The sequence below is a fragment of the Pelecanus crispus genome, chromosome 2 (assembly GCF_030463565.1).
Source record: "Pelecanus crispus isolate bPelCri1 chromosome 2, bPelCri1.pri, whole genome shotgun sequence".
Classification (NCBI taxonomy): domain Eukaryota; kingdom Metazoa; phylum Chordata; class Aves; order Pelecaniformes; family Pelecanidae; genus Pelecanus; species Pelecanus crispus.
In genome coordinates, this window is record NC_134644.1 from 124,755,062 (window position 1) to 124,776,206 (window position 21,145).

The 21,145-nt window shown below is 39.2% G+C and overlaps 1 protein-coding gene across 1 annotated transcript in view; it reads right to left on the reverse strand.

Moving 5' to 3' along the window:
* CDH2 (cadherin 2) overlaps positions 1-21,145 on the reverse strand; it is a 46,061-nt gene that overhangs the window by 6,934 nt on the left and 17,982 nt on the right. The window contains exons 7-14 of the mRNA XM_075705058.1: positions 20,376-20,513; positions 19,826-20,011; positions 17,281-17,537; positions 15,712-15,854; positions 14,248-14,481; positions 13,760-13,993; positions 11,866-12,005; positions 555-719 (exon numbers count right to left, since the gene is read on the reverse strand). Of these exons, the coding sequence (XP_075561173.1) occupies positions 555-719; positions 11,866-12,005; positions 13,760-13,993; positions 14,248-14,481; positions 15,712-15,854; positions 17,281-17,537; positions 19,826-20,011; positions 20,376-20,513 (1,497 nt within the window). The remainder of the gene's footprint in view (positions 1-554; positions 720-11,865; positions 12,006-13,759; positions 13,994-14,247; positions 14,482-15,711; positions 15,855-17,280; positions 17,538-19,825; positions 20,012-20,375; positions 20,514-21,145) is intronic.

Genomic DNA, 21,145 nt, shown 5'->3' on the forward strand with positions numbered 1-21,145 from the left:
ATCAAAGATAATGCAAAGACTTTTAAAGCTCTATGACAAGACAAGTATTAAAAGCACTTACATAACATTTAATTTAGCTGCCCTGCTCACTAATCGTATTTGATGGAATTCTTTTGGTCTTACTGAAGGTAGAATTTCCACTATTACCTGGATTCAAAGGGTAATGTACGAGGAAAATGAAAATGAACTTCTTCCATTATTAAATTATTGTGAATTAATAAATGAATTTAGGCTAAACTATAATTTTGTTAGTCTATTTATTACTTGGAACCCAAAGAATAATCCTGCTTGGAGATACTATGGTTGCAGCTGATAAGGTATTATGAATGTAATTAATACAAATGCACAGAAGTTAATTGATACATCTTCCCTTTCTGTTTGAATGAGTTAATTAAATTTGTCTGCACTTTGAAAGAACATATTTACTTCTATCTAGCAAGACAATTTTAATTGTCTAAGTAAGTTTTAAAAAGTTACTACGTTCAAACACAACAGCTACTCATGCAGAGTACAATAAACAGGTCTTAGGAGAAAACTCTTTTTCTCTCCCTTACCTCGTTAATGAAGTCCCCAATGTCCCCAGGATGAGGAGCAGCTGATCTGACTGGATACTGAGGTTCTGCATGGAGTGGCCTTTCATCAAGACGTCTGATTCCAACAGGTTTGATAGCATCTGGTTCCACAGTGTCAGGCTGCTGGAGCTGGCTCAAGTCATAATCCTGAAAAATATGAAACAAAGAGCGTATGTTAGGAGAATTTCAAACAGTATCTGTCAGGGGGAAACATGAGGAGGAAAAAAGGCAAAATGCAAAGTAGCATTTCACCAGAAGTCCTATTTTCAGGACTGTAATGCTTACTGAGAATAACATTGTTATTTGCATACCAACAGGATGTTATTTGATTTATACTCCCTGAATCTACGGTTTTGATTCTATTCCATCAGATTTGCAGAGCTTCTCAGAAGTTTTCTATTGAGAAGCAAGGATTTGTGTAGTACTATTAAGAGACTAAACACTTTGCCTAGTAATGATGATTTACTGCATAGAGCAAAGATGCCAAATCCAACTCTTATTTTTCTAAGCAAATAAATGCCAGACATTCTCATTCTGAGAAGAGGCAAGCGCACTCCTCTGCAGCGTTTTATAATACCTTCAAAGAATGAATTTAAGACTCCTTGCTGATTTCATACAGCTTCCATAATATGAAAGCCAAAGGGGGAAAAATGTCATAAGAAGTACAAAGCTCCTCAGATTTGGCCTTAATTCTAAGCACTTTCTAGAGATTACTCATGGATCTGTTCATTAAGTACTTGATGCTGCAGTTTCAAACTCTGGCAGACTGATGAAGCTAGCATAGCACTATGAATTCCAATAAGCAGTATGTATGCATATAAAAATTTTAATTAGATGAATGTTTATGCATTTAAGATAGATATGCCTGAATACTATTCGCACACTGTGATGCATTTCAGCATTGTCATTCACCTCACTGTTGTCATGCTTAAAAGCTAGTCATGCTGTAGGATGTCTAGAGACACTGGTAAAAATGCAGAGCAAAGAACTGGGCTTAAAGGCTTAAACTAAAACCATTCATGAACTACCAGTAGACTGGGGCTCATGCCAGTTCTACTCTGTGCCAGATACCCTGCCCCACAAATAATCCAAGCAGTCGAGGAGCATCCTAAATAAGCTCCTTTATCATCAGTTTCTATTTTTCAGCAGTGGTGTTCTGGTAAAAATCTGATTTCTAATCTCAGCTGGCTGGAAGTCATCTGTACAGACAATTACATTTTCATTGGTTCCTTACTGGCTCCTAAAGGAAGGAATGCAAGCATTTACTTCTGCTGTCACCTCATGGGATGTGGGTCCTTTTTGAGAGTATGACCTACTGTGACCCCAAAACCAGGCTTTTCAACAGGAGGAGAGATCTGTTAACAGCAGTAAAGGTAGTTGGGAGAATTGTAACTGACCATCAAATCCACTACACCTTCTTATTTGTTACTTGGGTCCTCAGCTGATTGCACACCAATATACAGTCAAAAAAGGTGGAACAGCTCCACCGAGATCTAAGAATACAGTTTCATATACTTTAATTAGATTACAAGTTCCTTGGGGCAAAGCTGTAACTCCTACCCTTTGGTTCCTCATGTACCAAACTGATTAACTGATCTCCATGAAGCCCTATGAATTGGAGAAAAAAACACTTTTTATCCTTTCCCTTTTTATTATGTAAAATAAATCAAAATAGGTTAGAGACATGGTATCAGAAAATCCTAGCAAACAGAGAAGAATGTACTTTTTAGAATTTATAAAAATGTAACACAAGAGTGCTTTTCATACCCACCCAAAAGATGGAAGGTGGAAGACACCAACAGGGAGAAATGAAAAATACTGTTGTTGCTTTTTTGTTTGGTTGGTTGGTTTTGGGTGGAGTTTTTTTTGGGTGGTTGTTTGTTTTTTTTTTTGTTTTGTTTTTGTTTTTTACACTAAGCATTTAATTATGGAGGAATTCAAACAGGTATGGTTAAAAACCAATGTATTAGAACCAGGACAGCCTCTCTAGTCATTTCAGTTTTATAAAGACAAAATGTTTTTTCCACCCACTCATATACGCATACAATTCTTTTTCTGATTAGTGGCCATACAGAAACGCAGTATGAAGTCAGTCTAGTATCTTCACATGTAAGGCCATCCTCTTGTGTGTATGTATAGTTTGAGACATCTCCAGGCTCTATAGCTGAAAAAGAGCAAAGACTGCCATCCTCAAAGCAACAGCAGTGAAGGATATGTCCTTACATGGACTCTCACTTTGGTTTTCTTTTCTAGGGTAATTTATAACACTGCCATCTAGCCTTGTATCAGAGGAAATTTATTTTGCACGTCTATTAGTGTCTGGACAGGAAGAGAAGATCCATTGTGCTTATTACCACGGACTCTCAAATCTCTCGTATCATTAAAATCAATACTAACTGTACGTCAGTCAGGTACGGCAAGTCATCTACCATCTCCCCAAACTGGCTTAGTACCATACAACACAGCATCATGCAACACCTCCAGCTGTTTCAACATTCTGTCTAAAGCCAACTCCATTCAATTATTGCAAAGTAACAGAAGAAAAATGTTTTAAAGAGCCAGGGTGTAAGCTGTTTATAGGGCTGCTGAAAAGCCATCTCTTCACTCAATGCTGCATTCACAGCTAGAAAAATGGGAAAACTTTTCATGTATTACCCAAGGCTGCTGAACAGACTTTAAGGTTAGTCTCAAGCAGAGTTTGTTAAGATAGTTAACTGCAGAAGTGACAGCTAAATGGAAAACTGTGGCACATCAGAGAGAGAACAAGACGTGCTGGGGGTAGGTGGGACAGCCAGCTCTGAGAAATGTTCTGGGTCATTATTTTTACTCTTAATTTCAGGACCACAAGTCAACAATGTTTTGTCTTTGCTCTAGTCTTTTTCCATATAACCTGTTCATAATTACAATCTGCTGAGGGACTAATAAGGAACAAGACTAGACCCCCCACTGGAAACATACTTGAGCAAAGGTTGTGAGCATCTAATTCATGTGGCTGCCAATTTCTGTCAGAGGTATTTGTTTACTTATTTATGCTGTTTAGGGCTAACTCCAGCAATTTTAGAACAAGTATGTTTTCCCTTCCTTCAGTTTGGATTTAAGCAAATCCAGAGAGTTTGTTTGAGTTTTTCTGCTCAAACTTAGACAAGCTTAGATTGGTGATGGAAGGGAGAATCTAGTATTAGTTTTTCTCTATTGGAAGGTCGCTAAAACATATTAGCTTGCTCCCATTTTGCATCTAGCAAAAATTCAGGCCTTTAGAAACCAGAAATTTAGACTAGTCTAATTGTCCAAGTCTACAGTCAACAGGGAAACAGAAACCTCCCATTCTACGACAGGGATCTAAGTGAAGCAAGCTGAATGATCCCTTGTCTTTCTCCTCATTTATAAAGGGATCCGGTATCACTGGATGAGACAACACAGCTACCTTTTAGATAACCGGTGGTTAAAGAGGTGACAACCTTAATGCTTGCTTTATCACTGTAACTCTCTTGACATAACAACAACAACTTCTGTCTCTTTGGTTAGCATCTCAGGCATCACTATTTGCTCTTGCTGAAAACCACCCTGACATCTGTATTGAAACAGAAAAACTTCTGGTTTTGATTTGGTTTTGTTTTAAGAAAGCAAATAAAATCATGATGTACTAAAAGGACATTTTATCAGAAGTTGCATCTTGTGAAATTAAACAATCTCAAAAAAACCCTGCAAAACCCCACCAACCCCCGCCCCTCCAAGCAGATTACAAGCATTGACCTTATTAGCTATTCACTTAGTTCTAGACAGCTTTAAGCAAAGACTTACACTATTACTAACTCCCACCTCACATTCCTGAAACGTGAGATCCCAGTGAGACAGTGCTAAATGTCCAAACCAGCTAGCCAAGCCCTACAAATTAATCACCTTACCAGATGCGTAGGCAGAAGGGTCCAAAACCCCAAAAAGCACTTCTTTTAGGAACATCTACACAGTAGTTCCAAGCACAGTCCAAGTATCTCAACTTGAATAGAAGAAACGTCCAGCATAGAAGAAAAGGCCGTTTTACATTCCCCAGTAACCACTGATTTACGGAGAAACAAGGTAATGTAGCATTCAAAATCTCTTCCCTTAAACAACTTCCTCTTGTGCAAGGCAGCTATTCATTTAACAGCACTTGAGTAATAATCCCTCATACAGCAGTCATCAGTTAACGGCAGTTAAGAGAGATTTCTTAAAAAGTACCTTGCTTTCTGACTTGACAGTTACCAGATTCTACAATCCCTGAAAAAAAATGAGGGGACAGGCCAGGAACTAAGCAAGAGTTTCTCAGAAGCTTCCAGTTTTATAAAGCTAACTTTTTTCTTTCTGAATTAGCTGTTCTGGTGGTGTTTGTATTTTAAAAGATTTAGTTAAGTTCTTGGCAAAAACTTAACAAAGTTAAAATTTTTACAGTAACCTGACCTGCTTTATATGAATGCATACCAGAATGTTATAAAGCAGAACTGCAAACAACAGAATCAAACCACAACTTACTAAAACTACAAATTGCCATGCATAGACGAGACTGACTTCTTTCCAGATAGGAAAACTCTGAAAATATTGGAACGCATTACACCTAAATTGAGCTTTCCACTACTAAGAAGTTTTCTCTAACACTAGTTAGTGATACATCCTAGTACAGGCAACCTGACTGACATATTCTTTAATGATTTACAAATCTGGCTTCTCTGTTATCTCAGAGCTCTCAGTTTATTTCCTGGCTAATCATTAGACTGTGTTACACACTTTTAGGGATGACTTGTTTTGTTAACAACATTGTCAGAAAGTTTGCATTTCATCCATCCCTTTTACAGGATGGTGCCTCAGCGTAAAGCAAATTTTATTGTTGGCTTAAGAGAACAGAGCAAACTATGACTTGAAGTACCTATGGACAAAACACAAGTTCTGCTTTGCCTTTGTGTTCCAAAGACAATTACCATCTACTCCAATAGACAAATGGGATGGGGAAGCAAGGGAAGAAATATTTTACACAGCTGAATGTTCCCATCTGCCAAGGTCTTTTAAAAACAAACAAAAAGGAAGCAAAACCCAATCCTGCTGTATCTTACCATTCTACCCCCAAACACACCAAACATCACCCTAAAAAATTGTGGGAAATTTGCACATAAAATATTGCCCAAGTTCCGCAAAACACTCCAACCCACCCTAGATCTTACATCTGCTGAAATAATTGGACTCCAGAAAAAGTAAAGCACAGAGGACTGACTAGATGCAGGCTGCAGGTGCGAAGCTAGTTAAAACGCCTGCACTAACAGTTGCTCTTTATTTGCCACTCACTTTTTGATTACTTTCTGTCACACTGCTTTTCCCATTTGTTTTTATTATAGATGCATCTGGAGTATTACAAGTTAATAATTTTTAGAATAACCAAGAAGCTAGCTTATCTTTTTTAATAATAAAAAGGTGAAAGTTAAACTCCAGCTGCAGATAAAACACAGTAACAGGCGTAGGTTCTAGATAGGATAAAATAAAACACAAAACAATTTTGTAAGGGAGTTATGGAAACATTACTTTTCGTATGATGAGATAAAGATTCACCAAGGAATGACAGTAATTCCTCCACGGGAGCACTGCATGAGTCACTCATTCAAAAAAATGAAGTTAATGTCTTAGTAAGCAAACACAATCCCCAAAATAACTACCTTCTAGCTATAATATTGTATATTCCTAGGGATATCTTAGCAACAGTTGTTTCATTCATTATCATTAAAATTTCTAAACATAAAACATGTTCCAATCTTAATGCAATGCAAAACAAAGGTTAGAAAGTGAGAGTAAATGATCTGAGTAACATTCAGAGAGGTTGGTGAAAATAAAATATAATCAAATTAATTTATGAAGTTCGCTGAGTAGGTAAGGACCACTGTCACATTTACAATAGAGGTTATGACAAGATCCAGCATAGAAGACCAGTGTAATCTTAAAATGTAGGCATACAGAAAGTTATGACAATAAGAAAAGAAACAAAAAATCCAAAGGATTACTCAATTTCTTTTTATCAATGACACACAAATGCTGGAACAAAGCTACCCTTTCTATAAAGGAGCAATTTCTGTTTAGAATTTAGATCCAGCACACATAAAAATAAACCATTATGTTTTTATTTTTAATGCTATTATCACCTTTAAAGTAAATGCTACTGTTTTCTTTCTCTATATAAACATGTAATAAAACAGGACAAAAAGCAAGGTATTGACTAAGGTCTGAATAGTCTTGTAAGAAAATGTGATGTAGGAAGGAACATGCAGAATCGTTAGGAAGAAAACTACTTTGAATAACAGCAAAATCATTGCACTGGAAACTGTTGTGCTGAAGAGACCCAAGGGCTAGATTAAAATACAGACTCAAAACAGCTGATCTGCGATACTTTCAAAGCATACCTCCCACTTGCTTGGGCAACTTGCTTCAACAGGACCACCTGCATGAGCAAGTACTAGTAAAATTCAGAAAACACTACAGGAATGGCCTCAGAGGAGATGAGAGGATAATCTTGTGCAATGAGATATATACAAAAGCAATTAAATGGGGGGGGGAAGTATCACAGTTATCAGGCTGACATATGCTGCAGGTATCCCAGTGCCTCGATGTAAATCATACGAATGGCACAAGATGAAAACAAATTAGTAATGCTTATGGGTTGTGATCTGCTATGTGCGTGAACTATGCTGCAGACATGTGCTAAGTGCTTTAACACTCAGCCAGCATGAGGTTTTGGTGTTTAGAACTGACAATAGTGTTACAAGTTGAGAGCACATCGTGTCGAGGGAGAACGTTCATCATTTGTATCTCGCACCTCCCGTTTGCTGAACAACTACAAGCTCTAGATCATGTGCTCCATTAATAATAAAGACAGTCACCACCAGCTTCAGAATCTGTACCTTAACTAGGCACATCTATTTCAGATTATAGCAAACTTTAGTGTCCCCCACTCCCCATGCCAACTGCTGGCTTAAAATTCAGATGCAATTAAAACAAAACAAAAACCCAAACCAACCAAAAAACCCAACAAAAAAACCCCACAAAACACAAAAAACCCACCCCACAACTCCTTCTCCCCCTCCCCAAACCAGTAACCGCACCAGTCCCACTGACTTCTGTGGAATGGATGCTGACTCAAAGCCTCTCATGGCCCAGTTCCTGTAAGTCAGGTAGCCAAATTGTTAAAACTAGAAAATATTAAACAAAATCCTGAGAAGAATCCCAGACTTTCTATCTGGAATACCTCTGCCTCCTCTGGTTCCTCCTTTGTCCCCAGTTTCTGCTAGTACACTGATCTTTCCTGATACCAGGAAAAAATGTTTATCCCTGGAATGACAGGAGTGCTGTACAGCTTTCAGAGCCAGGTTTTCGGCCCGTATTTCAGAGAAACAGAAGTTTAGGTGAAAAAAGCCCAGAACATTTCCAGTGTTGACAACGCTCTTCAGTGGGGAGCAGGCTGACTTCAGTTATGACCCACAACTCAAGAATTTTTCCTGGCTTCAGGAATTAAAGCATTTTTCTCAACTGCTGTGGAGATCGCACAACCCTGTGTACATCATGCCAGGCTAGAGGAAGACTATGAATCATTCAAGAACCTCAATTTTCTTTACAAACCTTCAGTCTGTCAGAATGAACAAAGCAGGCCAAGAAGGGCTCAGATGGGATTCACGGGAGACCTTGACAATGGAATAAACTGCTCTTTTGTGGCAGAGTTTGTATCAGAATTCCTTGGAAATGCTAGCACAGGAGGGGGAAAAAACCTCAACCAAGCAGGAATCCTACCTTGTTGTTGACAGTTGTTATGACTCAGAGGAACTAGCTGGAATTTGGAATTCATCAAATTTGTTGCGGGAGACACTACTCTGACAGCATGTACAAAGAGTTTGAAAGGAACATGCAGAGCATGCTGTAGGAATTTCTGGGTCTGCCGTGACAGCTAAGAAACCCAACTGCATAGCTTCCAAATAAATAAATAAACCCTCTTAAATAAGTAAATTACTCCAAGAGCAAAACTACGAGTCCAAAAGTAGTTTGGTTCAGGATGCAAAGAGTCCTAAGTTCTAGCACTTATCTTCAAGGCCTACCAGCTGTATCTTCAAGTCACCTAAACAACTGGGATAAACCAGAAAAATGAGGCAACGCAGGGTAAATCTTCAAGTATTCATCCGGAAACACACATGATTTTAAAAATGCCTAAATAATTTGCTTGCTATAAATACAACTAAGTAATTCTAAAAGGTACAGATTATGAAAATATCTGAAGCTTTTAAAATATTGTTTTCACTGAGATTCACATGAAGCTTTGAGCATTCCCTTCTCTTTTGCTGCATGAGATGCACCCTGGGTTGGATGGTTCTGTGTTTCAGAAGTCACAGTGCACAAGGTGACTCAACCAAAGCTGATTTTCAATCAATTCTGATGGTTTTGGGGAGAGTGCACCATAAAAAGTTAACATTGACGTAGAGCATTTTCCTCTGTCATTTGCTGATGACTTGTGGATGCAAGGTTGACAAAATAATTTTTCTTGATTTTAATAGAACAGTGGCAGTGTTACCCTATGAGGCCTCATTCTGAAAATAGATTTTTGATGGCAGTCTCATGCTTTTTTAGAACACTAACTTTGACACTTTAACACTTACTTTAACTTTGACAAAAATGCAAAGATCTTCATGGCCAATGCCTTTTGCCCACAGTGTTCTACACACAGCTTTGCTTGTACAGTATTTTGCTAAGCCATGGTTTGCAAAGATTAGATTACTACTTGTAGGAAACTTGTTGGGACATTTCAAAAGCTTAGCATTTCAAGTTCTTAAATCTCACATAAAATGTGTGCAAAACCAAATAAAACCCAACCAAATACAATCCTCCCTCTTTCCCCTGGGCACAGGAGGTGAAGGGGGCAAGGAGGGAATCAAGAACAAATGAACCTAGGAACTATTATCATCTAGTTAAGCACAGACAGAAATTAGATTTTACAAAACATCAAACAAAAAGAAAAAGTAAAATGATGTCCCTGAAAAGCAAGACATCATCCATTGTAGATAGAAAATTAAGTGCCTACATGAAAAGTTTGTGCTCTCTAGTCAGCCATTCTGGCTGTTCCTAACAAGTTCCTAAAAAGTTCCTAACTTTGGAGCTGCGGGAGAACCTACCCCCTTTTTGCCTGCACAGTGGCCTAAAACTCTTGCTACAGAAGTAGTCATAAAAGCTCATACAATGTATAGCAAGCTTTTATTTTCTTTTCCAGCAATATTTGTTACATTTGGAGTGTATAAAGACCTTAGACCCTCAGGCACTATGGTCTGCTCAATGGATCAGTAAAGGGACCAGTGTATCTGCACTATGTGGCTGACAGCTAAGATAATTAATTTGCAACAGTGGCCTTAAAATGTGTCTTAAGAAAGCAAGTAGGGGTTTTGTGGCTAAAAATAATTCAATTTTCTGTAAGCCCTTAAACCTCTCTGTGTCTAGGTGCTTCCTCTGCTCACTGTGAGCAGAAATGATCCTAATTTCACATTTCTTACCACTTTACTGCTACTCCACCCATTGACAGTTTCTCCTTTCATTGTGTGCACCATGCCCATTCACTGCTGGTGAAAGGCTCTCTGTGGCATTCACACAATGTTACCTCTTGCCACACCACCCTCTATACCTCTCACAACGACAGCACTTTCACTGGGGAGGAGCACAGTACAAGATGGACAGTGGAGAGATTTCAGCACCATTTCTAACCTATTAAGTATTTTACTCTCATTATACACTGTTACAACAAAGCTTAAAGTTTCTGATCTGCAGCACAACCTCTCCCAACAGTACTCTTAGCATCACCTATGACTTCCCAATGAACAGTATATACTGAGAACCTTACTGTCTCTGTCCTCAGGGTTGTGTGGATGATAATTAAAAATCAAAACCCACATGAAAATTGCTGAACAGATCCACCAGAGAACTGTGGGTGAACAAGAGCTGGGGATATGAGAACTGGAAAGTTAGTTCTCACAGGACGGAGTTTTCTTGATATTTTTTTAAGCTTGTAACTTTTCTGTGCAATAACAGATGCACAAACAGGATGCAATTCTTGTACTGAAACTATCTGTGTACAAACAACTGGAACACATATACAGACTCAAAGGGTCATCTTCAATTTACTTAGTAACATAAACAATTTTCCAAAACTGCATAATCTGAAGTCTCCTTTGCAAACTGCTTAAAAAAAAAAGTCATGCAGAAAAGCCAGGAAGTAGGAACAGTACTTGGGGAAATGCACAAAGCATGGAAATTACTAAGGGGAACACAAATTTCAGACGAACAAACAAACAAGCAGAGGGAAGCTATAAACATCTGTACCAGTGAAGGGAGACACTTTTCAGATAACTCAAGTGCTGGGTGACTGTGACTGAGGATGTGTGGAAGAATTACACTTAATTTTTCAAGGGTTTTTATGGGAAAACTTCTTAGGCTCTACTACATGCACTGTTCCCTTCATAATTAAGACACTTACTTTTACCACTAATAATGTGCATAAATCTCCTGTTTGTCACATTCATAAAGCACTTAATAAACCTCCTCTGAAGGAAGAAAATCACACTGCTTTGAAATCACTAACTTGGAGAAAGAGGGGAAAAAGAAGCTATTCTTAGCATATACACATCACTCCTAGTCCTCCAACATATCAGCAGTGGTTCAATCAGAAGTGACGTGAGAGTAAATGCATATGGCACCTGCCTGGAAAGGTATCTGAATAAACACAGATGTGCCCTGACAGGTACTTGAAACATACATACTTTCCACACTGAAATCCCAGTAGTGGCCAACCTGACAATAGCCAGCTTTACTGTATATCTAGAAAGGCATTCACCCACCACTAAAAAAGGGTCATATTTGGAACAGACTGTATTAGGCACTCTGCACTGGTGATTCTGTCCAACAGGATCTCGACAAGGAGTGAAGAAGGTTTACAGACTGCAATGGGAGTGGATGTTAATTTTAATTTAAATATAACAGCCTTAGTTGGAGTATGGTCAGAATACTGTGACTGTAAGTGGACAAGACACTGTTTTACATCTCATCTAAAAGGCAAGCAATTGGTACTTTTGGAACTGCAAAAAAACAATGTGAGAAAGCAATGTTATATTTCAGGTTTTTAAAACATTACTTATTGCCTTCAGTATTTAATGCAAAAATTAGCTACCTATCATAATGTGTCAATGGAAACAAAATAGATAAAGTGCAGAGTGAAGTGCAGATCTATACATAAAACCCATCAATCATTCCTCACCTGATCTTCTTCTCCACCACCTTCTTCATCATATTTCAGAATGTTGTCTCTTACATCATCTTCTGGATCAATCAAGAGCTGCTTTGCCTGACGCTCTTTATCACGGCGTTTCATCCATACCACGAACATTAAAACTAAAACTAAGTTGCAAAAAGGGAAGACACAAAACCACATCTTGATTCTGAAGTAGAGCCACAGAAAATAGTACAAATTTAAGACCAAGATTATAAAAGAAAAGGAGCAGGAAAAGGAGGAAAAAAGAAAAACACCAAGAAAGTTGGCTTTGACTGGTCTGGATGAGGCTTTCTTTTTTTTGTTTTTTTTTTTTGTTTGTTTGAACTAAAATATTTCATAGAAGGCAGCTTAAGCAAGAGATGTTTAAACTGAGGCTACTATAGGCAATTTGATTTGGAAATCAATCACATATTCAACAAGGTCATAAGTCACAAATCCATTCCACATCTGCAAAATAAACTTGTCATGAAAAGTAGTAAGACAGACCAAGCTTCATAAACAACGGGATTCAGAAGGGAATGTCTCCAATAGTGGCAAGTATTCTAAAAGATTACATTATTTATATTTTTTTTCTGCCATGTCCCAAGAAATTTATACAGTTTAAGTAATTCTGATGTTTGAACATCACTAAGCTTAGGCTATTTTGGCATACAGTTCAGCAGTCCACGATAACAGAGCGTATTTGCCTAAGATTAGATTTATGTTTAGAAGCACGAGGAACCAATGTTGAGGAAAATGCAGTGACATTTAGAGCTATATATTTTTAATCTTTAATCTCAACAATTTCAAGTTATACTGTTTGTTTACAAACTAAAGCTTGTTAAAGAAAACCAAATGAGAAACAAAACAGAATAAATGTGAGTAAATTAATTTCTAATACAATAGGCATGTTTCAAATTACAACCATCTTCATGGAAAGAAATTCCAACGTACCTAGAATGTCAATATATGAATAGTAGCTTAAAGGATTTAATCGTTTCAATAAGACTCTGTTAATTCAATACCTAATATTTTAAGAGTATCTTGTATCAGGAAAATAATTGTACTGTGCCTGTGTACAGCCATGGACTTAGCCAGGCTCAAATACTTTTTTTTATTTATTTTTTTTAAATTACCCCTTTCCATCATTTTGTACGTTCTGGACTGGTGCACAGTATACTCTGAACAGATGAATCCCTTCCTTGTGTTCCACCACAATCAAAAATCAGTTAACCATAATGTGTAGAAGTGCTAGCATCTAATTTACTACACTGGACAGACACTTAGTCATGATGTTTAGTCATTTCCCTTACTGAATACAGTTGACACAAAAATAAAATACTAGCACAGCTTCATGTAATACTTAAGCACACATATGCATCTCTGTTCCTGCATGGCTGCCTGTTTGTCGGGCCTTGTATGAAGGGCTGTAATATATTACTTTCCAAAATCATCAAATAACCTACTGACATTAATCTGAAGCACAATAGTAGAGCACCAGAGCACTCCTTAAAGGCACTATTACCCGCTGTGGGTGGCATCAAATCACACAGTACCAGCAGCACAAGAGAGGCTAGATGTCTGGGGGATAATCACATCTTCAACCTGGTCACTCACTGACGTAACGTAACAAGTGCCCATGGAAACAGATGGAAAACCTCTTTTACAAACCCACTGTGGGGCTTTGACTGCCACGCAAGTGCTAGTTATGATCTGTCTCACAGACTCCTAATCCTTTACCGTTAGGAAGTTTTTATACTTGTCCAAGACAAACTAAGCAGCAACAATTCTTGGACCTCAGTCTTTAATCACTCCCCTGTCTTTGTCAAGGTACACGGGACTGAAACATAAAACGGTACTTGCAAAACAAGAGTTAGGATTAAGAGATCTATCTACTCACTGAGCAAGATGATGATACAAAGCAGAATTGCAATGATGGCACCAGTGCCCAGCCCTGCACCAACGATCCGGTCAACATCAGTGCAGTCTCCATTTATGTCACATTGGCAAACTTTCACTTTCAGCACGGAAGTGCTAGATGCATGTGGATTTCCAGAATCTGTAATTACTACGGGCACATCGTAGATACCAGCCTCCAGGAATCTGATCCTTAAAGAGAGCTGGGCGTGATCACCTGCGTGTGAAAACAAGGCGCTTGTTAAAAAGTAATGTACTGCTCATGTGGGTTTAAAACAGTATTGGCAAAAATGGCTCATCTCTGAACTTTGTGTTAACTTACTGTTCAACCCACTACATGACGCTCGGGGTAACAGACTTATTATTGTTAACCAAATTCATGTATGTTGCAAAATAACACCCAAGTAAAATACAGAAAAGCATATGCAATAGTTTCTTTAAAATGATTAAGATTTCTATAATGTTAATTACCACTAATTCGAACAATAGTCCAATTCCTCTTAATACTAGCAGGTGTGTCAGGCAGCTCAAAGGCAAATGGGCCTGCATTTGGATCTATGTCAGGGTCTACAGCAGTGATGTTAATAGCGTTAGGCTGTAGTGTTTCACAAGTTGTGGCTTCTTTTGGATTCACTTGGGGGGCATTATCATTGATGTCCAGCAGGTATATCTGAAGTGTGCCAGTTCCGCTCATCGGGGGGATTCCTTAAAGAAAAGAAAATAGTATTGAGCCTGTTTCCAATTGGAAAGTTATTTAACTGAAGCTATACCAACACTTTTCAATTACCACGTACATGTGTTCACCTCAGTTTTGGGATTCTGTCTTTACCAAGCCAATGTAACACTGTCACTGCTCCTGCTAACGTACCAATTCTTACGTAGTCTGTCCTCAGAAAACATGCCCTACTTAGCAAAAATCAGGGGATAACTGCAGATCCACAGATCAGGGACTCAACTACTTTACTGATGAGACAGCCAGTTCCTCTCCAGGGACAGTCCAAATCAAATGCTTCAGAGAAAAAGGTGCAAAATTGGGATAGTTTATCCTCTGGGGAAATTATGTTGTAACTTTGAGGACTTACTATCACTCTTTACCACAAGTGTGCTATTTAAATTCTTTCTAATACTGACTTTCAGCATGCTACTTCTAGACATTCTTGCTATCCATACCGAATGTGTGATGCTTCCATAAACCTTGCTAAAGTCACACATTTATGTGAACATGTGGCACTGAATTTCTCAGTATAATTAGCAATGGTTCTCATTCCACCCCCACCCCCCCATAATCTTCCAGTTCCATTTAATTTTGTTCTCCAGAACAGAGCCAAAAGGACAGAAGTAGTTGATCTAGTTTTGTTATGCTGCATCAGATAGCAAAATTTTACCATTTGTCTTTTCTCCAACGTAAATAGCCCTAGTGTTTCTTTTTTCCCCTCTGATGAGAGAATGTTCCTAACTGCACCTGTCCATCTTTCTGGTATCAGCTACGAACAGCACAGCACTCCAGCTGAACTCAAAGGACTCATTTCTGAGCAGAGACTGTTAACTGTCATTAACACAGTGACAATGGAAAGACACTTTTCCCTCTGCACTGCTGTAGCCTGAATGTGGAAAAATACAGTACCCCTCCCTCAACACGTTACTCCCCATAAAGTCCACTCATGCTGTGCATTCACTCAGCCTACTGTACTCCTGGTGCAGGTTTTTTCCATAAACTCAACTAATGTAACTAAGCCAGTGCCTTTCTCCAAACTCATAGAATTATTTTTCAGCCCACTTCCCGAGTATCTGGGAAATATACAAAGTCTGATACTAATACAGACTTCTGACTGGATGTATTCTAAGCATACCTTGTTTTCTGCCTTGGTTAAACTGAATGCCATTCAACCACACAGAAGAAAGCTTTTTGAAAACATATACAATGTTGACACATACCATTATCAGAAGCAAGAAACGTTGCGTTATACATATTGTTTTGCACATATATTGACTCTCTGTCCAAAACAGCTGTAGTAGTTATTTGTCCACTAACAGGGTCAATTTTCAGCCAGTTTGCAGGATCTGAAAGTTTTGAGTACCTGTGTATTTGATCACAAGATGTGTTATTTATTTACCAACATAAATATTGACAACAAAGACAGTATTAAGTATTCTAATTTGTATTCTGACACATTTTTGGTATTTAGAGACAATATTTCACAAATTTCCATTTATTAAGCCTTGTCGCTAAAATTCTTGAAAACATTAAAAACTGTCCTACCTTTAGACTCTTGAAGTGCCCTGCCATGTAAGTTATCATGTAACTGGAGTAAATTATAGAATTACCACAAACTATGTAACATTCATATTCAGACTCAATTAAAATACTTCATTAAGTACCCCTCTTGCTTGTTCTATACCTACAGAGCTGTTCGTGCTAACTTTTATCAAAGTGCTGAAAGCAGGAGAGGTAACAACAGATAAAGAGTGTTAAAGTAGCACTAACTCGCATTATTCTAGTGCTTCCAATATCACTTAAAATTAATTTTTTAGAGGCCCTGGTTTTACTGCATGCTTCTCATCTTAATTTGAAAGAGGAGTGTCTTTCAAAATCATCGTTCTATCTGATAAAGTTGCCCTCTGACATTAATCAAGTGCAAGCTATCTTAGGTATTAAAAATGCATATATCCTTAAGTCCTCATGCTACCATGTCTACGATGGTTATGTCCAGAAATGAGGAAAACAGCATCAGCTAACCAAAATTAAGACACAATAAAATTGTAAGAACCTTGATTTTGAAAGGAAACACAGAAAGTAAGTTCTGGAGTTTCCTCCACATGAGCTAAAAAAGCTGTTGGATAAGCTAGGAACCTGAGTCCTGGCCCAAAGCTAGTTGCTGTGCCTAGCTTTGCAGTCAGTGACCGTGTTTTAAATGAGGTATGTGAAAGTATGCTTCAAGATTCCCATGTTTTATCCTCTTCACTTTTCTCATTTAGCATAGTTTGACACATTTAACAAATTATGATCAAATTATGATCACAGCTATCAGTACAAGAGTTCGCAGATGGACAACAGCAGCACTTTTGCATCGCTGGACAGTAAATGAGAAGAAAACCCTTAAGATTTGGTCAACAATCTGACATGGTTTTTCTGCCGTGTCAAAATTATTGGTTAATTTAAATTGCAAATGATCTTAGTTCACACAAGTATACGTCTGCTCTGAATTTGTTGGGATACCACGTATACTTGAACACAGGTGCATAGCTTCATTCTACCTTGATGAAGTGAGACTTGGTATTAGAAGATGACCCAGTTTACACATCTACGAGTGCTGGTCAGCTCACCTTCTCTACAGCCAAAAATCCCTTTAGAGACCACTGCACAAAAGCTACAGGAGGTATTGATATAGCTGCGTGCTACGGTAAATGCAGTCATTTCATATGCAGTCTCTTTACTCCCCACCCATTCTATAACAGGGATAGCGCATTCCGATTGTTAAGTAACTGCAAAATGTTTATATAGACCTTAGAGAGGTTTGCTGCATGTAACGATCTGGGTCCTGAGCAGTGAAAGTTGTCAACATGCTACCAGCAAGTAGCCCTTCTTCTTGACGTACAAGCTTAGGGTTTGGAACGAAATATGGGCTCTCATTCACATCAATGACTGTAATGGACACGGTTGCTGTTGACTGAGGAGGATGCTGAATCCCCTTAGCCAAAGGCACTTGATTTTCCGCAGCTACAGTAAGTACGAACATCCTGTTGGTCTCAAAGTCAATAGGCTGGGAAAAGGAAAGAGCAGGAAACGTTAGCATTTACTCACAATAGGGATGAACACAAAATAACATTTTTACTTTAAAGCACATTTTTAGACATTACTTGTACTGCTTTTCTCAAAAATGAGCACAGAGCCTAAAGAGAACAGAATCAATATAACACCTCAACACAAGACTGGGTTGGGGTTTTGCTTAGCAGCAGCAGCAGTTTTGAAGTCAGAACAGCTAGAAACCTTGTCATTCTTGGATTTAACTTATTCTGGTACTGCCATGAGAGGTAACTGAGGAAACACGTAGCTTCATCAGAAGATGACGTAAAACCGCCCAGCTTTGTACTCATGTGAGCAGACATGCCTCCTGAGGAGCCCTCCTGGGGAGAGAAACCTGCCTCTCTCTATTATGAGGACAAAGGTTTCCTTCAAACAAGATCATGACCATACCTAGCCCCATAGATCAGATTCCCATGCCCTTATTGTTTCACTAGAAAGACTTTGTAATCCCAGCCAATCCCACTGCTGCTATACCTACAGGTCCCACCTTCACAGTCTGGAAAACCTTCAGTTTGGAGACTTCCTCACTGAGCCAGAGGTCTAATTTAAGGAGGAGTAAGAACTGTTTGAGGCTAGAATTCCTCTGTCATGCTGCATAGGGGTGAAGCAGTCCCTGAGACCTGATTCACCTTAGTACTAAGCACTGTACTACTCACACTGACTCTAGACTTGAAGGAACCCTGCACCGTACAGGGACAGTTTGCACATGACAGTATGAAGTTAGTGACAAGAGACAATCCAATCTTCATTACTGGTTGACAGATCAACTCATTGCACTGCCAATAAAAACTGTAGGCAGGCTTCCAACTCTTCCCATGTCCGGGTGTTTAAAGGCGTGCTGCTGGCCAGAACTGCCATTTACCACCTCAGGCTGTTTCCTATGCTGCTTAAGAGCCTCTGATTTCAGATGGTATAGCTGCCCCCCTTCTGAACAGGCCCATCATTCCCTTGCATTTGTAGGAAAAAGTTCCTTTTCCAATGAGGCTCCCACATGCTGCTACTCTGTTGTTAAACCAGGTCAGATGTAGCAAAGTACCCAGATACTCTGGCAGTAGAGGGGATAGAATTTGTTAAAAATAAATTTGTAAGCGAGCAAAGCTGTATCAAACAGGTTAGAGATCTGGAATCTTAAGCTTGCTTCTCTTTATAATACTTTAGTTTAATCTCAGCATTTTTTTAAATTCCCTTTTCCAGACATTTCTAGTTTGATACCATTCCTAGATCTGAAAAAGATGCTTATGGGCCTAATTACAAAGCACAGACACTCACATAATTCTTGCTGTAAGACTGCAATGTAACAACTGGTACCTCTGGGGAAGTGCAGTTATAAAACAGACAGTTCTTAAAAGACCCCAAACAAACTAGCGTGAATTACCACTGTACCTGTACAAAAATTGTATCTTTTTCTCACCTAGATACTGAGAACATTAAAAAAAAAAAAAAAAGGATGAAAAGAAGCAGGGGCGGGTGGAAGCAGGGTGGGGAAGGTGAATGCTTTTAATTTCTAAATGGGAACATTGGCATCTCACACTTGGCTTTGTAACTGGATCAGCCAAAACCAGAACAGGCCAACTCAGAGATGAGGCACTTATCAGAGGGTCGTGAGGAAATGTGGCTACTGCTTGGCAAGTTTAATTATAGAACCTCATTGTTGTTATCACTTGAAATAAGTCACCCCTCAACACAGAGCTGTGTTGGCTAGAGAATGAAGACAGACAGGTTATTCCATAAAAGGTATCTAAACGAGGTTTTAAAAATAGCCAGTCTTTAAAAGCCTCTTGTAGAAGTAGCCTCCCACCTATCACTTTTTCCTCTCTGATTGTGCCTTGACTGCCTATATCTGTTCCTTAACGGGAACATGTTGACATAAAACCTGCAGACAACAAGTGTGACTACTAATGGAGGCCAGGAGGTAGGAAGTAAAGTGTTCCTTTACACTAGCAACAAATGCTAAGCAAACGCTTTTTCACAGACTGATTCCTATCTTCTGGCAAATAAAGCTTCAAAATCTGTCATTTTCAACAACCTAGCCTGATTTTTAAAATTGATCAGTTGGAATGCTACTGATAGCGTAAGCAAGGAAACGCTCCAAGAGACTGATGGCTTACTTCCGCAAGACAGACAGTACCCATCCATTTTACTTTCCAGACTTGTGCTGGCCCTGGGAGTTCACATTTTGCTCCCTCAATGTCCTCCCACTTCTTCCATCCCTGCTTAATTCTCTGAAGTGCAAGTATCGCTTACCTTCACAACAGTCACCAGCCCGTCGTTGCTATTGGGATCGGTCAGGATGGTAAATCGACCTGTCGGGTCTCCTCCGGTCATTCGGTACATCGCATTCCACGCAGGTGTGTGGGGCTGATCTTTATCCGTTACCGTCAGATTCGCTACGATCACATCCACCCTGTTTTCCGGTACTTCCCCGTAGAACTGCGGAAAACAAGAAGGCATTTTACCTCGGCTGCAGAAGCACACAAGAGCCACGCCATCCATACTGAACATTCATCAACGTTAGGGAGCACATCTCTCTTCACTGGAGATCTGACAATTTATCTAACAAAGTTTACCTGAGGCCACCCAGAAAACTGATGGTTTGATTCCCTTGTCAGCTTTTGCCTTTTGGCCTAAGCAGAATACCGTATCTACGGGATATCTATTCTGCACGTGTTTTAATTCTGCCTGCCAGTACACTATTTAATAAGTAATAGATATTTACTCTCCGTGAATATAATGAGAAAAGCAGGGAAGGGTTATAAATATGCACATCCTTCAGTTACTCCCACCCTGTACTTACAGTCATGGCGGTGAACTCTGGAGGATTGTCATTGACATCTGTCACAGTGATGACAGCAGTTGCTGTGTTTGAAAGACCATATGTTGGGTTTCCTTCCATGTCCGTAGCTTGAATTATTAATGTATATTGTTGTACTTTCTAAAACACAAAATGACACCAACATAAGTTTTAAACAAAACTAACATTACCACAGGACAGCAGGTGTTTCCAAAATTGCACTTTGCTAAGCAATGGAGCCTACCACACTGTTTATTATAGTTAGCATCACCTGAAATGACAGAAGCAAAGTCTGCCACAGGAATACAGCACTGGGTTGCATCTCGCGACACTGAACTACTGCTTGATTTTCTTCAAATATCACCGAGACGAGGGCAGACCGCCTGCTGCCTACTCTCAAAATCAAAACCACTTCATACAGTTAATGCTATTATCACAGATTTAACAACGCTTCTCAAACGGGGAAAAACCAAGAGTGCAGTTTATACTAGAGCAGGGTAAGTCCTCAAAAGCATTTAAGAGGACCGAGCCAAGGCAGGGTTGTTGGCCAGACGGCCACAACTGCCAAGGTTTTGTTACAGCCGAGCCCAAGTATAAAACCGCTGTTGCAACTTCTTCTTGCGATCGCTATGGAAACCGAAGATGTCAAGGCTGAGAGAGACGAGTAAGGGCACTGGCAGAAAGGGGGAGGGAACAACCAGACGGGCTATTTCCATAAACGTTAAACACCCCGGGCTGAAGATGGCCACCAGCTCCCTCCTCCTCCCCCAGGC